Here is a 20368-nt window from a genome sequence, read left to right as displayed (position 1 = left end):
CCTCTTACAAGTACCAATCCACAATATATTCAGTGGCGTAACTGAGAGGCCGCAGACCCTGCGTTGCGGGTGGGCCCACGATAATTTTTTTTTTTTATAGTTGATAAATTTGCCCAAAAAAATTATAGAAGATCGCAGAAATTTAAAAAAAATAATTCAGTAAAATTTAGTTATTTATACATTAAGTAATAATTGTGTAATATTAAATAAATATTGACAATATTGTTATTTTTATCATATGATAATAAAATTTTAATTAAAATAAGTGATTTACCTATATCAGATTAATGCTTTTAAACTAATATACCTACCTAAACAATATTTTAGAGGCCAATTTTTTATTTTTGCGGGGACCCAAATTTTTTTGTTGCGCCACTGATGAATATATTGTAACTATGGACGTAACCATCCCTTACAAAGAATGCTCATCTAGTAATTTAAATAGTATTTGTTTTTATTTTAATATAAAACTACATATTACCAGATTACCTATATAATGTTAGTTATGAGTTTCTATAGAATAGACTAGTATATTACCATTTAATTTATATTGAGTTGCCAGTTGCCAACTTATTATTTATTCTGTGTTAATGTATATTATATACCTATTACTATTATTGTAAATTTAACTTATTCTGCAAACCAGAAATTGCAGATTGGCAAATTGTTGGGTATGTACGATGACGTACCAACAGCAATGGATTTTCGGATTTCATGTCAGGAAACCATAGCGTACTTTTTAATGAACATGAATGATTGAACAGAAAAAATATAGCTATAGGTATTCAATAAACTATAACAAATATTATTATATAAACTAAAGGTTTTAATGAATCATCACTGTATATCATTAGTTTTTAAAGCCTGTAGATGCCTTAAGTGTATTTATACTTAATACTTGTGTAAAATACTAAAATGTGTACATAAAAACAAATTATAATTTATTGGATTTGTAGTTGATTCTAGATTAAAGTTATGTTTTCTGTGATTGTATATTTGTATTATATTTATAAAAAGTTCGAATATCGAATGAAACTATAAAAACATGTTTAATAATTTAATATAATGGTACAATATACATTTATATACTCTCAAATACTTTGTATAGTACGAATTTATTCAAATACGACACTCGTGGTATAACCAAGAATATTACCTTACCCTCTTATTCTAGAGTTCTTTTGATACAATATAAAATAATATAATATATATTATATTAACTTATATTAATATAACATATATCACGAATATGTTCCCACAAGTTTTATCTTTTATTGAAGTTTATAATAAGTAACAACTACTTCACATCTTCATTCGTTCAAGAAAAATTCCCTGACATCTAGTTGTATTTATTTGTAAAGAACTTCATACAGATTACAATTTTAATGGTACACATTTCTTATGAACATTATATTTTCGAAACTTTCGAACATCTTGCTGAATAACAATATACATTGTACCTACCTATAAATTATTTAACGTATATCGTAAATAAAAAGGTTAATGTTCACTAATTGCCTGCAGTTCCGCCACTAGCCTAAATTTATTTTTGACAGGGGCTACATTATTATTTTTTCCTAGTTTCTAATTATTATCTTATTTTATTTTTGTTTTTTCGAATTAAAGAAACACCACAGGATTATGAAAATCTTATTTATAACGTAGTTATTAACAAATTCAATTTAGACGTCCGAAATTGTCGTGACCAGGGTTATGATGGTGCCGCAGAGATGAGTGGGGGCTTATTCAGGAGTGTAACAAAGAATATCTTCTATTGTGTCAATTGCGCATTATGTACACTATACTGCGCACATAACTTGATGATTTGTGATGCAGCAAAATTGACGCAAGTTTCAACCAATTTTTTTACAACATTTCAGTCTATACTTACTCAATTTTTTAGTTCAAGTTGTCCTAGATAGGCGTGGATAAATGCAAGTATCTGTCTCTAAAGTACAAACTATATCCAATTTTTTATCAAAAACCACATTCATAGTTGAAGATCAAAACATTTTTAACTACTTGTCTTATATCATTGTAAAATCAAAACATTTATCGATCCTCTTAAAATCTAAAATATGTATGTAAAACACTAATTAAATAATAACTTTAATTAGATATTTCAATTCAATTAATTTAAGACTTTTTATAGTTAAAAATATAATGTATTACATTATTATTTATTACAATATAATAAATAATAATGTATAGTTATTATTATGACGTTTCTACAAAGATCAAAGATGATTTACCAAGCATGGTCACTCATTTTTTTCCATAATAATGCAGTTATAAAAATTCGATTTTATGAATTTTTAAAATATACCTATTTAAAGACCAAATCTATGAATTCTTGGAACTTTTTGTACTACATAAGGAGTGTCATTTGGAGACTGAAGATACAACCTAATATTTTTCAATTTTACAACTATAACTTTTAGAACTGATAAAAGTTCGGGATTTTTTTATAATGGAGTTTTAATAGATCAACAAGTGGTTAATGAAGTAAAAATGTGAGAAATTAAGAAGGAAAATGTAATAAAGCAGCCAAAATATGATCAAGAATGAGAAGGAAATTTAGTAGATCAGTACTTGTTCAAACGAACAGATTATTATGGAATTATTATGTTTAATTTTTTTTGTATATTATTTTTTTTTTTATGACAAAAATACTTTAAAGATATTAAAAAATTGTTTCACTATTTACTAGGAGATCTAATTTAATTTTATATCTTAGTCTTAAATATTATATTTAATTATCAGTTCTATATTGAGTTACATGATAGTACGATATTTTTTTTACAGCTGATTTTATTAAGGCCATTTTTTAATAACATATATAAATAAATCATCCGATATTTAGATTATCTAATGACTGGAATTTCTGATAACCATTTAAACTTAGATCTTTTTATTCTAAATTCCACGTTTCACTTAACAAAATAACACTAAATCTATTCTGAATCATTTCTAGCTTTTCTACCAGCTTATAAAATTTGCATTTATACTTCTTATATTAATTGAAGAAACCAAAAAACTAACATTCAAAATTATATTATTCTTCAAACAATGTACCTATTTCGGTACATAATAATAATGCTAAAAAATTGTGAGCTTATCATAGATTAGTTCTATTAAGTAATTATTACTGGAAAGTTTCAACAGTATTTTATAAAAAAAATTAATTTAAAATAGATTCTATGAGCTTAAAATATTAATTAAACGGTTTTATTTGATTTATATTATAAAGTACATTAAATGTATAAATTTAATTATAGGTATATAGGTGTTTGTTTTCCTTGCCGATCACTTGAATTGATAAGTATACTTAAGTTAATATACATGAAAAATAACAGTTGGTTACTACAAGTGTTTTTATTATAATTTTATAAATATAATTTATTGAGGTATTAAATATTATGATTACTAAACATTTCCTATAGATACGTATTTTTTATTTACATTGGATTTTATAAAAATAATATGATTTTAGATTCTAAGCGGATTGCGGAACGAGAAACGTATTGATTTGAACATGTGATTTTTTTGTGTTATTGTATGAATACATGATAAGTTATCGATGAAATGCTTCAATTTTCAAAAATAGGGGTGGTTTTGGATATAAAATAGGATCTTGTTTGTACTTTTATGAAGTCAATCTTAAAAATGTTCGATAGGTACTTATTTTTATAATTGGGAAAAACAAACAAAACATTAAGCAAAAATGGGAGTTTTTAGTGTTTATATATTTTTTTTTTATTGTAACTTGAAAACCGAAAATAACCGTTAATACTTAAATTTTTCTCCAAATGTAAAACATATTTTATTTAGAAAACAGAACCCACAAATTCCAAATAGACAATGTAAAAAGCTCAAGTAATATTATGTCCTTAGGGATAATACTGATAATAGGAATACTCCAAGGTATATTTCCACATTGGCTGCATGTTACTTGCGTCCCAAAAAAGGTATATTTTACAGGTAGTAAATTTGACTAGTAACCTGAGTTCCGTTTTGGAGACGCAAGTTGGCTCAGTTGGCTGTATAATTATTATCGATATTATCTACTAAAATCACTAAAATCGATAGTATAGTGTCACTGAAATAATGAAATAAAAAAATTAAGGAAATCAAACACGTCGTAGTTTTTTAAACACGTGTGTATAATTTTATTGTCGATGTGTATTCATCTCATTCATAAAACAATATACGCGTGATGGAGTTTCCGTTCATTATCTATTCCCGCCAAATTGGAATCAAAAATAAATTAACATTTCAAACGTAGAGACGTATTGTGAAACGTTTCGCTTTTTAATATTTGTTAGTATTTGTTATATTAAAATGTTATGTACAAGATTACATGTATAACATATGACTTATAATAATTCGAATCTGACCAAGCGGACACACGCGATGACAAAGTACAATATTGAAAACTTATTGACGAAAAATTCTACGTTATTAATGTTCTATTATACTATGTACTTATCGCAGTGAGTTGATTCCCGAGACCTACTTTATGTACGATTTGATTCCCGGGTCATTAAGAGATATATACGAATTGATTCCCTATTGTTGTATATCAATGGACTGAGCTGTTAGAAGTGCAATCGAAATATATTATATTAAATGCAGGAGCAATGGGACTAGAAAATCCATGAAAATCCGTTAAAAATAAAGTTTTTTGAGAGAAGTGATGTCACGGTATACTGGTATAACCTACGTTAATAGGCTGAATATTTGACTAAATATTGAAAAAAATATATAATGATCCGGAAATCAATTCGTTCATACCTCTTAATGACCCGGGAATCAACTCAACGGTATCGGTGTAGGTAAACAGGTACCAGAAATCGACTCGTACGCAGCCGTACTCATCTATTCATTTTGTTTGTTTACATGTTTTGTACACACGCATCCGCGCGAAGGCGGGGAGGTGTTCGAGATCAAATATTTTTATTTATGAATAATATAATATAATATATGATACATAAAATATATAAATATTACCATAACTTGTAGTCAAATTAAAATATTAGGAAAAGCTAAAAGAGGGTCTTAATAATATTTTTCTTTCAAATTTGATGATATAAGTAGACATAGTTTCACTATAATATTGAAAATAACAGTAGCCGTCAGTAGGTATAAAATGTATTATTCTGAACTTTGGTATGATATGATGCATTACTATTTACTAAGATAGAGATAATAATATACATACATATGACTGCAACGTCATCAATTAAAGCTTATTTATAAATTTAAATATATATATATTTTATAAAACTCGATTTAAAATTTTTGAACTATATAGATTGCAAAGACTGAGTATTATTTATACCTCAAGTTTTCGACCTTACCCTCCTACAAATGAGTCTTTCGTAGAAACGCTCTTGATTCTATTATAGAATATTGTTGTAATTATACTTTTAATGCAGCATCTTTCATAATATAGTTTTTGGTCGTGGGGAAATACTATATACATAATATAGATGGGCACACGTTGGCTAAAAGTTTACTGATGCTAAAACCATCAGTTAATTATATAAAAACAAATCGCTTGACCGACAGTCCGAATATATTGGGACGTTGGTAATTGGCCATACAGTATATATTATCATGACGGGCGGTGTGGTATGGGTTGTACCCACCTCACCGACCACTGTAAAATAAGTCCGACTACGAATGTGCCTATATATACGCGTCGTGCAGTGTATGGGTATTACGCCGCAATTCCGCAAATCAATTAATTCGCAGTTCTACCCGTGAATTATTTTACGCATATATAGACACTATTTACTTCCTCTTCCCGAGCCTGGTCATATAATACATTTATATTGTCGTCCCTGTTTATTGCTGCAGCAGTCGTCACACAGTAATTTGTTCGCGCGCGGCTGATATTCGCGCGCGTCGTACATTATTGATCGGTCCAGGCCGACCGTCGAGCCGGCGGAAGAGCGCGGTAATCCGCGGGACCATGTAGCGCGCGCTATCGTGGCGGGCGGTCGCCGGGGAGTGGGGTTGTCGTTCGCGGAGGGGTGGCGGCGGCGGCGGCGTCGTCGTCGGTTACCGAGCACAGAGCGCACGCCGCCGCGCGGACAACGACGGCGGAGCGCGCGAGCGAAAGTTCCCCGCCGCGCCGTTTTCAGTGTTGACGGAGCGTCCGACGCACCATCACCACCACGACGACGGCTGCGGCGCGGTGACGGGCCATATTTGCAGCGGTAGTGTGCACACGGTCGTGACCGGGGCGACATCACCACATACCATCATGACCAGCCAAGGCGTCGTGGAACGTGCCAGCGCCGAACTGTCGAAGCGCATCAACGGACTGACGCTGCGAGCGGCCAACAAACCGTCGCCGTCGGCTTCCGGCGGCGGCAGCGGCACCGCGGCCGGCGTGACCGGTTCGCCGTCCAGAGCCCCGCGAACTGGTACCAGTGTCATGGAACGAGTCACCAACGTGCTGTGCGGCGGCGGTACCGGTGGCGGCGGTGGCCTCATTTCTGGCGGCTCCGGTTCCGGCGGCATCCAGTACCCGCGGTTCCGCGGCCGGACGCCAGTCCGCAACCGCGTGGCCGCGTACCGGATCAAGCGGCCGATCACGTGGCCAGAGTTGATGCGCGACGAGCAGTTTCTCAACGGGTTCTTCATGTACTTCTCGGCCGCGGAGCGCGTGCCGCTATCCCGCGTGTGCGTCCGGTGGCGCGACGTGCTGTACAGATCTCCAAAGTTCTGGTACAACGTGCGGCCGGTGATTCGTTGCAAACAGCTCAGGTCGTACAACTACGCGGACAAGGCGGCGGTGTTCAAGTCGTTCGTGGCCAGGGAGATGACGGCCATCACCATTTACGGCGCCCAGGACCAGGACACGGTCGAGTTCGTCAACACATACCCGTTTCCCAACAAAAACATATTGGCGCTATGCTTGCAGTCGTCCAGCGTCACCGATAGGGGATTGGAATCATTCTTGGACCATTTGCAGGTGAGTCTCGGCCGCTGATTATTTTGTTATTGTTATTGTTCTATTTTAGCACGCCGCAACCGATCAATCGGTTGTGCTTATTATATTGTGTATTGTATTGTATCCTGTGCGCAATATCATTTTTCCCAATAATGTTGCGGATTGTTACGAGAGGGGAAGGGGATCCGGTCCATGATTTTTAAAATATCAATTTCAAACCAATTGTTATGCGTCTCTCAAATATCAGGTAGAATTTGAGAATATTTCAGTAAAATAAGGTACAAAGATTCCTCGTGGCTCGCATAAATTAAATAATATATAATATACTTGATATACAACGTACGTGTATATCAGTACTTCACGTGTCAAAATTCAAATACATTTTAGTATTTTAGACGCAATTACTTCGGTTGATTTCAAGTTAATATAAAATAGATTAACTCAACTGATCTGCAAGTCCAAATCTTTGAGCCCATCGCGATCTCTCTTTATATTATTTAACGTTCAGATAGAGAGCACATTTGAACTTTGAAGCATATGTTGAGGCATGCACTTTATGTCACTTCCCGGTTCCCATGTTATTCATTCATTCGGTTTATGTCAATTTAGTTTTTATTTTACTTCACTACTTATATCACTGTGATATTTTGTAATATGTAGTAAATATAACTATACCAGCCTAATTTATTACAATACACCCTTATAATACTTCATTGTATTGGCATTAGTTTATTATAGCAGAGTCCGTTACATCATTTCTTCATTTATAAGTTTTGCCCACATTCAATTTTATCTACTCTACCAGTACATACGCATATTATAATGTACGAGGCACATTTTGAAAGTTTGTTTATATCAAATTATGCTGTTGCTTCAAGTAATAATAATAGGTATACCAATACTATTCTTGTTGACCAAAATAATATGCTAAATTGCTAAAATAATTATATTTTGAACAACGACCTAAGTATAATAAATATTGCCATACAATGTTTAAGTTGGCCACTATGATATGTTATAATAAGACTATAGTCTTTAGGTATAGGTATTATACCTATAATAAAGACAGTGATAGCTGCTGTCCTAAGTAACGTATTAATTTTATTTCTACACATCAAAGTACTGCTATAATAAAAATAAATAAAAAGGTATTATTACTTTATTATAATACAAACACTCTGCCGTGCCAATGTACCATAGTTTTGTAAATATGATATGGACATTGAAATAACGATTAGTGTACTTTCGAGATCGCATCCCACCGAACTGACCTTCACACCGCAAAACAATACAACAATAAAATTATCATGGTTCACTATGGTATACTATTATTTGATACTACAATGAGTGTTTTTATTGTTCATTTGTAAATTTTATGTAACACGATTATTGTTGCTACTATTTTTGCTACTATCGTCATACAATGTTTTTCGTTTTTTACATTTCAATTCCGATTTTTAATGTATTACATTATAGTAAATTTTTCCAAATATATTGTAAACATAACTTATACTTTCTTAATTAAGTATTTACATTTCCTGAATCAATCTAAATATCTAATAATACAGAACATTAATTGAATAAACGTTAAAAATTATATTTGAGTTTGTCTTATGTCCGATGACATGTAATAAACATTTTACTACAATAGTATTACACAAAATTTTGGACGCGTGTAATATAATCGTTCAATTATTCACCAAATTGTATATAAAAATATGTGATATTATCATGTCTTGTTGATGACATATAATACGAGGAAAGACAGTAAAGTATTAAAGTACCATAAATTCATAAAATGTATCAGATAGTTCGTAAAACTTTTACATTTCACTATAATATAGTATAATATGTAATATGTATATGTAATTTCGTTCTATGTATTTTATACCCGTATAGAAAATCATATACATAATAATTAGTATTATACAGTTATATTAATGTTTAATCGCTAAAAATACTATAATATATAGTCATAAGGGAGTATAGCGACATGGGTATAAGGTAATTAATAAAAAAATGTAAGCTCCTAATAGTTAAATTATAGCTGTTTATTACAGCTCTATAAACTATAAATACATAATTATTTATCATACAGCACGCGTAATGTATTAATATAATTATGCAAATTATAATAATATATTTTAACATAAAACCCGTATAGTATACTCTTATAATTTGAAATTTAGTGTAATTTAATATTCAATGTCTTTATTTCAAATTATAAATACAATGATAAAAACGTCCAACATAAAATTAGTTTTAATTAATATATAAAATACAAATAAATATTAAAATATATAATTACAGTTACATGCCTATGCTATAAAACTATAGATGGACATTTAAGGTTCTTTAAATCATCTCCCGGAACATCTATAATGTAGTATAATCTATATTTATGGACTTATGGTTATACATTATACAATATATACACATTTCACCATCAAAAGTTATTCGATTTACCTATTTTAATCATATTAAGCTACATTCTGACCAATAGTGCACTCGGTTTCTTATACTTACTGTCAATTTGATAGTATGGAAAATTTAAACGGTAAGAGTTCTAACATCAAAGCATTATTTATTTAATTAAATTTCAAAAGGTTTATATTAAAGTGAAATTCCTAACCATTTCTATAATCAAATTTAGTTGTTATTAACTTATATTTTATTGTGACTCATGTTATCAAGTAAAAATCGTCACTTTAGCTTAGAAATGCATGGAACTATATTTAAAAGAAAATACTTTTATAGATAGAATATTTAATTGTTTTTTTTTAAATTTAAAATTATCTAAATTAAAAATAAATGCATACATACATTCAGTCAAAACTTAAAAAAAATCTTATATCTTATTAAAACCTACCAACAAATATTGGAATTTAAAATGTTGATTACATTATTTTATTTGTCGGTTAAAAAAATAGTCTTTTATCATGAAAAAGCGAACACATTTTTTTGTCATTCTTTATGATTCATAACCTTCCGGTGCCTAATGATGATTCTATTGACTTGCTAGGGTTGAAGGCACGCAGATATTATAACAGTATAGATACTCGTGTAAGTTGTCACTCACCTAGGTACCAGCTACGATTGACATAGTTTAATTTCCAGTTCACTGCGATACAAGTATTGACATGACTTTATTGTATCATTTGACATTTTTTGGGATGCAAAAAATATAACATTTTCAAAAAAAAAGTTTGTTCGGCTTACTTTTCTTTACATTTAAGTACTTAAATTATGTTGGAAAATAATTTTTACGATAACAGAATGAATTCTACAATTCCTACCTGTATAATATTTTAATATTTTATTAAATTTGTTCATAACATATTGCTGTGCACATTTCTATAAAATGTTTTATGCACAGGCATTTTTAATAGCATATTTAAAACGTATTGTCAGCATGACAGCCACCGATTCATGTATTATAATTTATAATATATATAATAAAGAATTCGCAAACAATTTACCAGCACCTTTAACGGCTTAAACGGCTTAGACGCATTTACATAATACACAGATTTATCGAATTAATATCGTTGATAACGTTTTAACATGTTCAATGTATACACGCGCTTAAAGAACACTCCAATCAATTATATATTATATATTATATATAATAATATGCGTGAATATATACCAGCTATATGCCTATATTATACCTATATGTATTGCTGTGTATAGCATTTTATTCGTTGTCAGTTGCTGCACAAAACGGATGACGGAAGATGGACCGTTCAGGTCGTTTAAAGATTGATATTATATACGTTAAAGGGCGAAGCTGTAGAAAAAAGATGAACTAAAAAATGTGTGTCTTAATCAAAACAAACTCTAATCAGTTATATACTTGTCACCAGTTTTCTATTAACCCGCTAAAAAAGCAACAAAAAACAGATGAAACATTATATTATCAACTTAAATTCTTTATGCCTACATAAAAACGGTGGCAGAAATAATTTTTATTTTATTTCAATTATTTATGTAGTATACTTTATTGTGTAGACCGGATAGGTATATGATGAAGAGCTGGTTTCCTAACTGATCCGTTTACTCGGGATAGGGTTATGTTTTATAATTTCCTGTTATTACAAGGGCTAAATCACGGCATGTCTTTTTAATTAAAACAGAAATTTATTCATTTTTCTGGAAGATATTGTTTTTATCTTATACAATTATTTCATGCATATTAATTTATATTTATTTTAACTCTTCAGAACAATAGCTGTAGGTATATCTCGACTGAATATATTGTGCGAATAGCCTAACCTATAATAACGGCTATAACAATCACGTATATGATTACGTATATGATTTATGTTCATTGAAGTTAAATCAAAGAATTTGTAGATTATTTAATCTTCCATTCTTTTCCCATAAGTATTAACTTTTTACAAACTTTAATTCAACAATAAGAATAATTCAGTTATTATATTTATGTAAGCATATAAAACTAACGCTCTGATACAATATTACAATACTAAATTTAAGATATTCTTCAAATTATTATTATATTTTGATAAATTCATAACACATAATGGTTAAATCTTAAATCAACTAAATTTTCAAATATTTATTTACAACAACTCCTACATACATATATATATTTTGATAAAATTTTAAAGTTGAATAAGTATATGTTTCTATATACACCGTTTAAATGTTTTAAGTACTTACATGTTTTAAATTAAAATCGTAAGTAGGTAAACTTTTTTATTTTATTTGTACTGTTAAAGTTCCTTCATTTTTTACACTGATACAAAGTTGCGTTCCATGTGGGTCAAGCGTGCACCAAATTTCAAAACTTTTAATTGTGCTGGTTTCATGAATTTACACGTGAGTGCACAGAAATTATAGAAAAAAAAAATCCATATTATATATTATATTATTCTCGAATAGCAGATACGCCGTAAGGTGAATAATATAACGTAGCTGGAACTTGCGTCAGTCAGTGAAATGTTTTTCGGTCCCATTTTGGCACCCGTGCCATAACACACCTTATGCATTTTAAACAACCAGAAAAACCATCAGACACCAATAAATTATAAAAATGTGTTGACCGACATTTTAATATTTTAATCTTATACTTCATTTTCAACGCAATTTAAGTTTAATTATACATAAAATACCGGTTTCTAAATTCTTATTATTTAAAAAGTAAAAACATTAAAAAAAAATATGCTTAAATAAGTATAGTCTTTCATTCTTTAATGACTATTTTGAAAACATATATTTAAACAATGCTTTTATATTTTATTTATTATTATATTATGTTTCATTTCAATATTTAACCATATAGTTTTAGATTAAAAAGAAAAATATTGAGTTTACCTTATATTAAGTACAATACTCAATGCATACTACTTATCGAATAAATATTTTCAGTATAATTAATTAGATATATATTACACGCGACACGTCATAACGAATACATTAAAAAACTATCTCACAGTTCTCGGAAAATATATATATTTCGATCAATTATTTTAAAAGCACAATTATTATTTATATATAATTAGAAAATTATTATTTTTTGCGTGGAATAACGTTGTATAATAATCAAGCTATGAATGTTTAAACTTTAAACAATTTTTTTTATATTTTTGCTTTTGCAGCCTAAATAAATCGTATTCGTTGTTGTAAAAACAAATATAGTTTGTTCGGATTTTCGAAACGAAATAGATATACAACAGTCACGTCTGGAATTATAATAATAATAATATTATATATTATGCAATGCAGTGATATTATTATATGTTCGAATATCATCGATGGTCGCTGAGAGCGCGATCAGTATAGCTACGAGGAAGTGTGACAATGATCATTATTTTATCTTTGATGGCTGCTACCGACGGCTAATTCTATGGTTATTGTACATGCATACAACGCACACACAGTCTCGCGGCTCGTTTTTAAGTGCAACCTCTGTTTTTCTAATGGGAATTGGTCGTTTAAAATTTTTTTAATTAATAAAATTCGGTCGCGTGACGTCAACCAATCGCACATTTTAGTCTAAATGGCGTTTTTATTATAATATAGGTAAGGTATGCGGAACTTGTGATGTTTTTAACGTCATAGTTGTACGGGGAAATCGGCCAGCCCTGTAGGCTGTAAGTTATACATAATATAGTGTAGTGTACCATGGTTAATTGAATCAACCGTCACTAAACGACAGTTGTACACGTGCCCGACGTGCGGGGAATCAGAAATGTATGCTGCTGGGGTACAAACACTGTGGGGGATATAATACAATATTACTATCATCATGTTTAAACGAAAAATATACACTAGTTTTTTTTTCGTAATACGACTTTGATCAGCCCGTATTAAATTATTATATACCGTATGCACTCTTGTAGAGATTAATTTAATTATAATAATTATCATTATTATTCCTGTGATAAATTATTAATTTTCACTATTTGTATATTTTATTAATACGTATTAATAAACATTATATGCTGGTATTTAGAAAATATAGCTGTATAAAATATTAATATATTATACCATAATACATTCCGACACTCGTACATTGTGTACTAAAACAGAAGAGTTTTAATTTTAAATTAATTTTCAAATGGATGCACACAAGTATGAGGATTAGGGAGAGGGTTGTGTAAGTCGAAAAGTTAAAAGCTCTTACTGTTATATCGTACTATATTAGCTCCTTAAGTTTTTAACGATGCATGTGTGTGTGCACAATACACATAATATGCTTGTTCTCGATTAATCGATTACCATTTCTACACGGCTGGTGCACAACAATATTTGATAACTTGCCGCTATTTTAACCGAAAGAAGATAATACTAGTAATACTACTGCTATTACGATCGTAATAACAGCTACGGACGAAAATCTCGTAAGTCACTTTTATCAAATTGTTCAGGAACAGCAAAAAAAGTGTGACGTTTTGATATTGATTGATATATGTATTTCGATAGAAAAATTTCGGCATGCCCTTTACTCGTTCACTTTCGATTTCATTGACGATACGTGATTTTACTAAAATTTTAGTTTTTCACGGCCATTCACGTCTATAGCCCCAATCATTTTCGGGTATATCGTATATTCATATTCGACGGGGGCAAACCTGCAGTAACGATTCTCACAGGTGGACCGCAAACCACGGGTAACGCTTCATAAAAAAACCTATCGTTTGTGCGCGTCTGCTTTTTACAATAAATGCCTAATAATATATTATTAAATTGTTATCCAAGGTTACCCCGTATATCCTGTACATGCGGGTCATCTGCATTACGCGGAGACATGTTTGGACGATAGTAAACACTAAATAATAACAATAATATTATTGTTATTATTATCAAAATACCGTTCTAAACACGACGCGTATTGTAATATATAGGGTGCTTGGAAACGTCCAATTAACTCCTTGCACTTGACTTTTCCACGAGCGCGTGTTTACCACCGTGTTGACGGACGACACTTAGTAAACTGTCACATAAACCGTCACTCACGAATACGTGTATGCGGTATGGTTGCCAAATCGATTTAATTTTTTATTATTAATGCCTATACGGAAGAAAGTATTTTTTTTTTTTTTGTTCACTGTTAAAAGTGTTTCGGTGGTTTTCATTCAGACATCTGAAGAGGTTCACCGTTCATTCACCGTGGTCCACCGGTCGAAAAAAGTACCTATACATAAATTACATAGGTAAAGTGAGTGTGTACGACATGTATATATTATTACATTATATATTATGTACTGTACCTAACTCGCGAAGTCGCGAACCGTTATTTTCTGCGTGATTTGTAATAACGACGACGTAAGATTTTTCGTATATACTCGCCACGAATAGAATATCGATTTCGTATATGTACATAATATTAAATCTCGCAGCGTGGTGTTGGCATTCGAGACACACGCGCGTTCACAATTCGATAAATGAATAATGATATCTCACGGCACGCTGAAAGTTTTTATTGTGTAAACGCCTTACTTATTTAATATTAATAGGAGTACCTACAAATTACTATGGACAGTTACTTAATTGTCGCAGTAGGTTATCAAACTACGACTCTGAATTACCCTATATTTTAATCCATTTGAGTAATATATATTATTTGTCTTTAAATCTTTCATTCAAATATACAAGACTAAATGCTTTAATATCTTTGTGTGTGTGTATGTGTGTGTGTGTTACACTTATTTCGGACAGCACTTGTAATTCGTATAACAGAACTGTTTAGAATAGCTTAATAATATTATATATAGCTACACGTGTTATTATATAATATACATACTACACCGCAATGGAACGCGTGTGGCATTTTACAAATGGGTTTATAAAATAATATACGATATACCTATAAACCTACGTCAGGCTTTTAAATATTTTAATGAGAATAGAAAACACATATATACATAATACATGTACTATAATATACTATATATATCCATACTTACCAGTTACCAAAGCCGTTTTTTGTGTGTGGTACCTATATATACACATAATAAGCTGTCTTGCAATATGGGGAAATATATTACATTCGTTCTATATTTAAATATTTTTTAAGTAAACGAAAATGAAATATACAACCTCTATGTAATGTTATAATGGTATTATAATGTATACATTTTAAGTATGTTTATTTTTATTTAAATTCACATATACTCTGTTGAATAATTGAATGCCTTAAGTTAAAAACTTAAAAACTTAAAAACTTAAGTTATATTCTTGTAAAATATACACAATTGTAAAATTGTAATAAACATTTCTTCTATATTTATTGTAATTTCAACGACCTTCGAAAATATGAATTTATGTATTCAATAATTTGATCTACCAAAGTTCGAAATCGTGCTTGCCAAGTTTAATACATGCATGTAATAAAATTGAATAATACAATATTAGAATATACATACGAGATACATCGTAGATAGTGCATATTCAACCTTTTATTGTGGTCAATTCGCAATGAATCTATAACTTGATTTATTTAGATAATATTTATTGTATTGCTAAAAAGAGAGCTATATACAAGAATTGATATGATAGAAAATTCATTCAGTCCTAGGGTTGGATTAGTTTCTACCGACGGTTGGTCATTGTAGGAAAAAATTTATTTTTACCTATGCAAAAAAAGGTTGTTAGTATTACAGTCATATATGGGGCCTTATTCATTCGAGCTGTCACCGCGTATAATATATGATGATGGAAATGCGAAAACGTGTATTGTAAATAGTACATGTATTATCATAATTCATGATAATATGTTATAAACGTAGTACATATTTAAATAAACGATTTATTTTGTCACGGATGAGTCTATAGTAGCAATATTCGTAATAGCTAGTGAATAAAAAAGTTAACATCAATTACTTGCGAGGGACTAGAATTAGTGGTTGGTATATTTCCCCTCTCCTCACCCGAATTATTATTGACTAGAATTTAAATAAATGCTTGATGGATTATATATTCTAACTATTTATTGTATGAAAAATATACTTAATAAATATCTCTATAAGTGATTTATTTAAACGCCGATATAAAGGTAGAAAAAAGTATACTATACACATCAGACATAAATCAGCATCCCGCAGAGCTTAAATATTCGACAATTCATCCTAGTCTAAAATAATGATTGGAAATCAGATCAAAAACCATAACGAAACAAACTGTCGTATTGTTGTTATTGTTACTACCCTACAGCTGATAACTATACTAATCTATAAGGTCTAGCAGCTAGACTCTAGCTGCTGCTGTTAGGATAGTCTTACAGTTTATTATCCATGTACTATAATAATATAGTTATTGTTATTATAGTCCCCGTAAAGCGGAAATCGATAACGAACAAATCATCTGTTTGTTTTGTATTGATATATTATTATTTATCATCTATATATTGGTTTCTGTTTTTATAGACATAGTAACTTAAAATTTATTTATTTATTTTAAACTGATATAAGTCCACATTTCCTATCAAATATAGGAAGACGATTAGACGACTATATAATATTAGTTAAATTAAAAATTTTTTTTGATATATTGTATTATTTAAAAAAAATTATGATTTAAACCATTGGACGTTGGTCATACTAAATCTAAACGGTACAACTGTGGGGATATCTAATATATAATTGTATTAGCATTAAACTCGATTATCAAGTTTACTTTTGGGCTGCGAAATACAATTGATCTAAATATCTAATGACCTTACAAATTACAATCCCACATAGTAATTTAAACATATTCAATATTTAATACATATGTTGCTTACAATATTACTAAATTACACATTGGTGCAATATGTTTTTCACATGTATGAGCAAAATATTGTTCAAAAATATTCACATCACATTTCAAAAATATGTTTTTAGAATTATTTTGACAACATGTTGATTCAAATATTAGCACAATGTATTTTTATTATGTAATATAAATATTTTTTATAAAAAACATAATTAAAACGTTTTGAAAATATTTCTTTAAAAGATTGTGTCAATATTATAGAGTGTTCTACGTTCCAATATTTCTTTATGATAGTTGTAACAATATGTTTAAAATAATTACCTGCAGCAAAATTTTCACTTATAACTCATTTAAAAACTAAAATATAAAAAAACTCAACGCAACGCTCAAAGCCTTAAACTCGGTTTCTTAGGGCCGGTTTTTCAATTAACTAACTGGCAGTAGGGCTTAAATGTCAATTAATACTATGTCCCAGTTTAACTGTTTTTAGAAATTTAGAAAGTTAACCATTAGGTTATTTTTAATTTACGCTATATTATTATATACGTATAACTCGCTAAAAAATTAAATTATTGTAAAAAACCATCATACCAACAATGTTCTTACTATAAAGTTTCATAATAGATTCACTCTAATTTTTAAACTCGCAGAGCTAAACGTCATCTGCTGAGCGTAAATTTGCTATGTACTTGCTACGTACTTGTAAGACGGAGACAACATATTATGCGGGTGTGACGCACTGACGCCCTAAAAAGTTAATCTGAAGAAATAGTTGTGGTTAATTTAACTATTGGTTAAACCTAATGGTTAACTTAACTGAATTTCTAAAAACAGTTAAACTGGGACATAGTATTAATTGACAGTTAAGCCCTACTGTCAGTTAGTTAATTGAAAAACCGGCCCTAAGAAACCGAGTTTAAGGCTTTGAGCTTTGCGTCGAGTTTTTTTATATTTTAGTTTTTAAATGAGTTATAAGTGAAAATTTTGCTGCAGATAACTTATTTTAAACATATTGTTAAAATATTATTTTATAATATTGTTACAACTATCATAAAGAAATATTTTCAAAACGTTTTAATTATGGTTTTTATAAAAAATATTTATATTACATAATAAAAATACATTGTGCTAATATTTGAATCAACATGTTGTCAAAATAATTCTAAAAACATATTTTTGAAATGTGATGTGAATATTTTTGAACAATATTTTGCTCATATATGTGAAAAACATATTGCATCACCAATGTGTAATTTAGTAATATTGTAAGCAACATATGTATTAAATATTGAATATGTTTAAATTGCTATGTGGAAATATACCAAAAATCCACTACTTAATTATATAATGTTTGCAGTCCGTACTAGTGATTATTTGGAACAATTGATTGATGATGTAAATATATAATACATTTAGTTTATTACTATTACCGAGGTGAGTACTTAGGTCTTAGGTATTAGTGGTATGTACCTATCACGAATCGTGATGACCAAGTAATAATACATATTTTTCATTTTCATTCCCGTATAGATCATATACCTACTTTATTACTTGTCAGTTGTCACTCAGTACTTAGACTATTAAATGAATAGTAACGAGTAAAGAATTTATGTACAGTATTTTCATTGGAAAATTTATAATAACATTCTTCTGCAAATTTTTATGTATGAAATAATGTTTAATAATCGCTTACTAAGAATAAAAATGTAAATACTTCTCAATTATATTATTAATTTGATTGATTTTAATGTTATAATTGTTTTACAATTGTCTGAGATTAGGTCATATATCAACTTATACTAACTGAAATAGCTGATATAGTCCTATTTCTCAGTCTTCAATATCACTTATCATTGATCAGCCAAAGTTGTTACTTGTTTATTATCTGAAATTCCAAGTCTACTAATATTTTTCAAATGTTTGGTAAAATTATTTAAATCTACTTGTATATAATACATATATATTATACTCTAGAGCAAACCATGAGCGAGCATGGCATTTAATTATTATTTATTAAGGTAAAGCTGAAACGCTAAATGTGTTTTCTTACTTATTTAGACAAATCTACGTCGAGTAGGTTGTAGATAATTAATTGAATATACTTCTTTAACTACCTATACCTATAATATACTATAATATATGCCAATTTAAATTAAAGGTATAATACATTTTAGAACAAATAATATGTTTATATTTTGATTTGGTAGTAGCATTATAAATACAAAATAAAAACAACAACTTAACGCGTATGTGGTATATGATATTGCTGTACCTATATATATATATATATATATGTGTATTTAATATTGCAGTATTACATAAATACGCATAGTAATTTATAGGAGTTTACTTCTTACTTATAGAACTCTTTGATGATGGTTTATTAGTAGGTACCTTTAATAATGTATGTGAGTGTTGTTAATATATAGGTACTTAAGTATTTATACTGTTATTCTGTTTTAATTACAAACTAATTTATAGCAATCGGCAATAATTCATACTTATACTAACTGTAAGCTATTAAATAGTTTATGTTTGAGCCTGCAACCTATACGGACACCATACATTTTATAGGTATATATTTATAAATAATATCATAGGATAAGCGATAAAAACTAGCCGACAATACTCTACGCATGACGGCAGCTTTTCAGTTATTCTGTAGAAATAAAATTATATAGCTAGTATAGTATATAATAGTGAATGGCTACCAAAAGCTCTCCTTTAGTCAATACCATTAACCACGGCAGACCTTTTCTGGCGTCGCCGTCGTCTTGCTAGTGTGCGGTGTGCACAGTATACGAGCATATAAATAAGTATATTATTATTACTATTATGTACGCATATGTATATATTTTTCTAACGTTTCGCCCTTTGTACAAAGGTCCGTTATTTAGTCAGCTGCAGTATACGATAATATACAATATATATTTACATGGTGCAAGCCAGTGTGCCGTCGTCTATCCGTTTCTCTCACTGCAGCAGTCTTACTATATATCATCCCTGCCTCGAGGGTTGGGCGCCGGCGACATTAGATGGTTGGCACGCGCGCGCGCAAATTGCGTGTTCGAACGATGCCAATAAATTGAATTATCCGTAAGCGCATTTCATAGATTAAATAATATATATATACACACGTATACTTATTTTGGCAATGGCGATGAGTTCTCTCGAAAAACACGGCTT

The 20368-nt window shown here is 30.0% G+C and overlaps 1 protein-coding gene across 1 annotated transcript in view; it reads left to right on the top strand.

The window, feature by feature from the left end:
* The first annotated feature begins 6085 nt into the window (after positions 1–6085).
* The window catches only part of LOC132921127 (F-box/LRR-repeat protein 16), a 34792-nt gene continuing 20509 nt past the window's right edge, over positions 6086–20368 (top strand). Inside the window, exon 1 of the mRNA XM_060983980.1 lies at positions 6086–6985. Coding sequence (XP_060839963.1) covers positions 6272–6985 — 714 coding nt within the window. The 5' untranslated portion in view covers positions 6086–6271. The remainder of the gene's footprint in view (positions 6986–20368) is intronic.

Source organism: Rhopalosiphum padi, chromosome 2 (genome assembly GCF_020882245.1).
Source record: "Rhopalosiphum padi isolate XX-2018 chromosome 2, ASM2088224v1, whole genome shotgun sequence".
Classification (NCBI taxonomy): Eukaryota; Metazoa; Arthropoda; class Insecta; order Hemiptera; family Aphididae; genus Rhopalosiphum; species Rhopalosiphum padi.
This window is presented reverse-complemented; position numbering and strand designations above follow the sequence as displayed.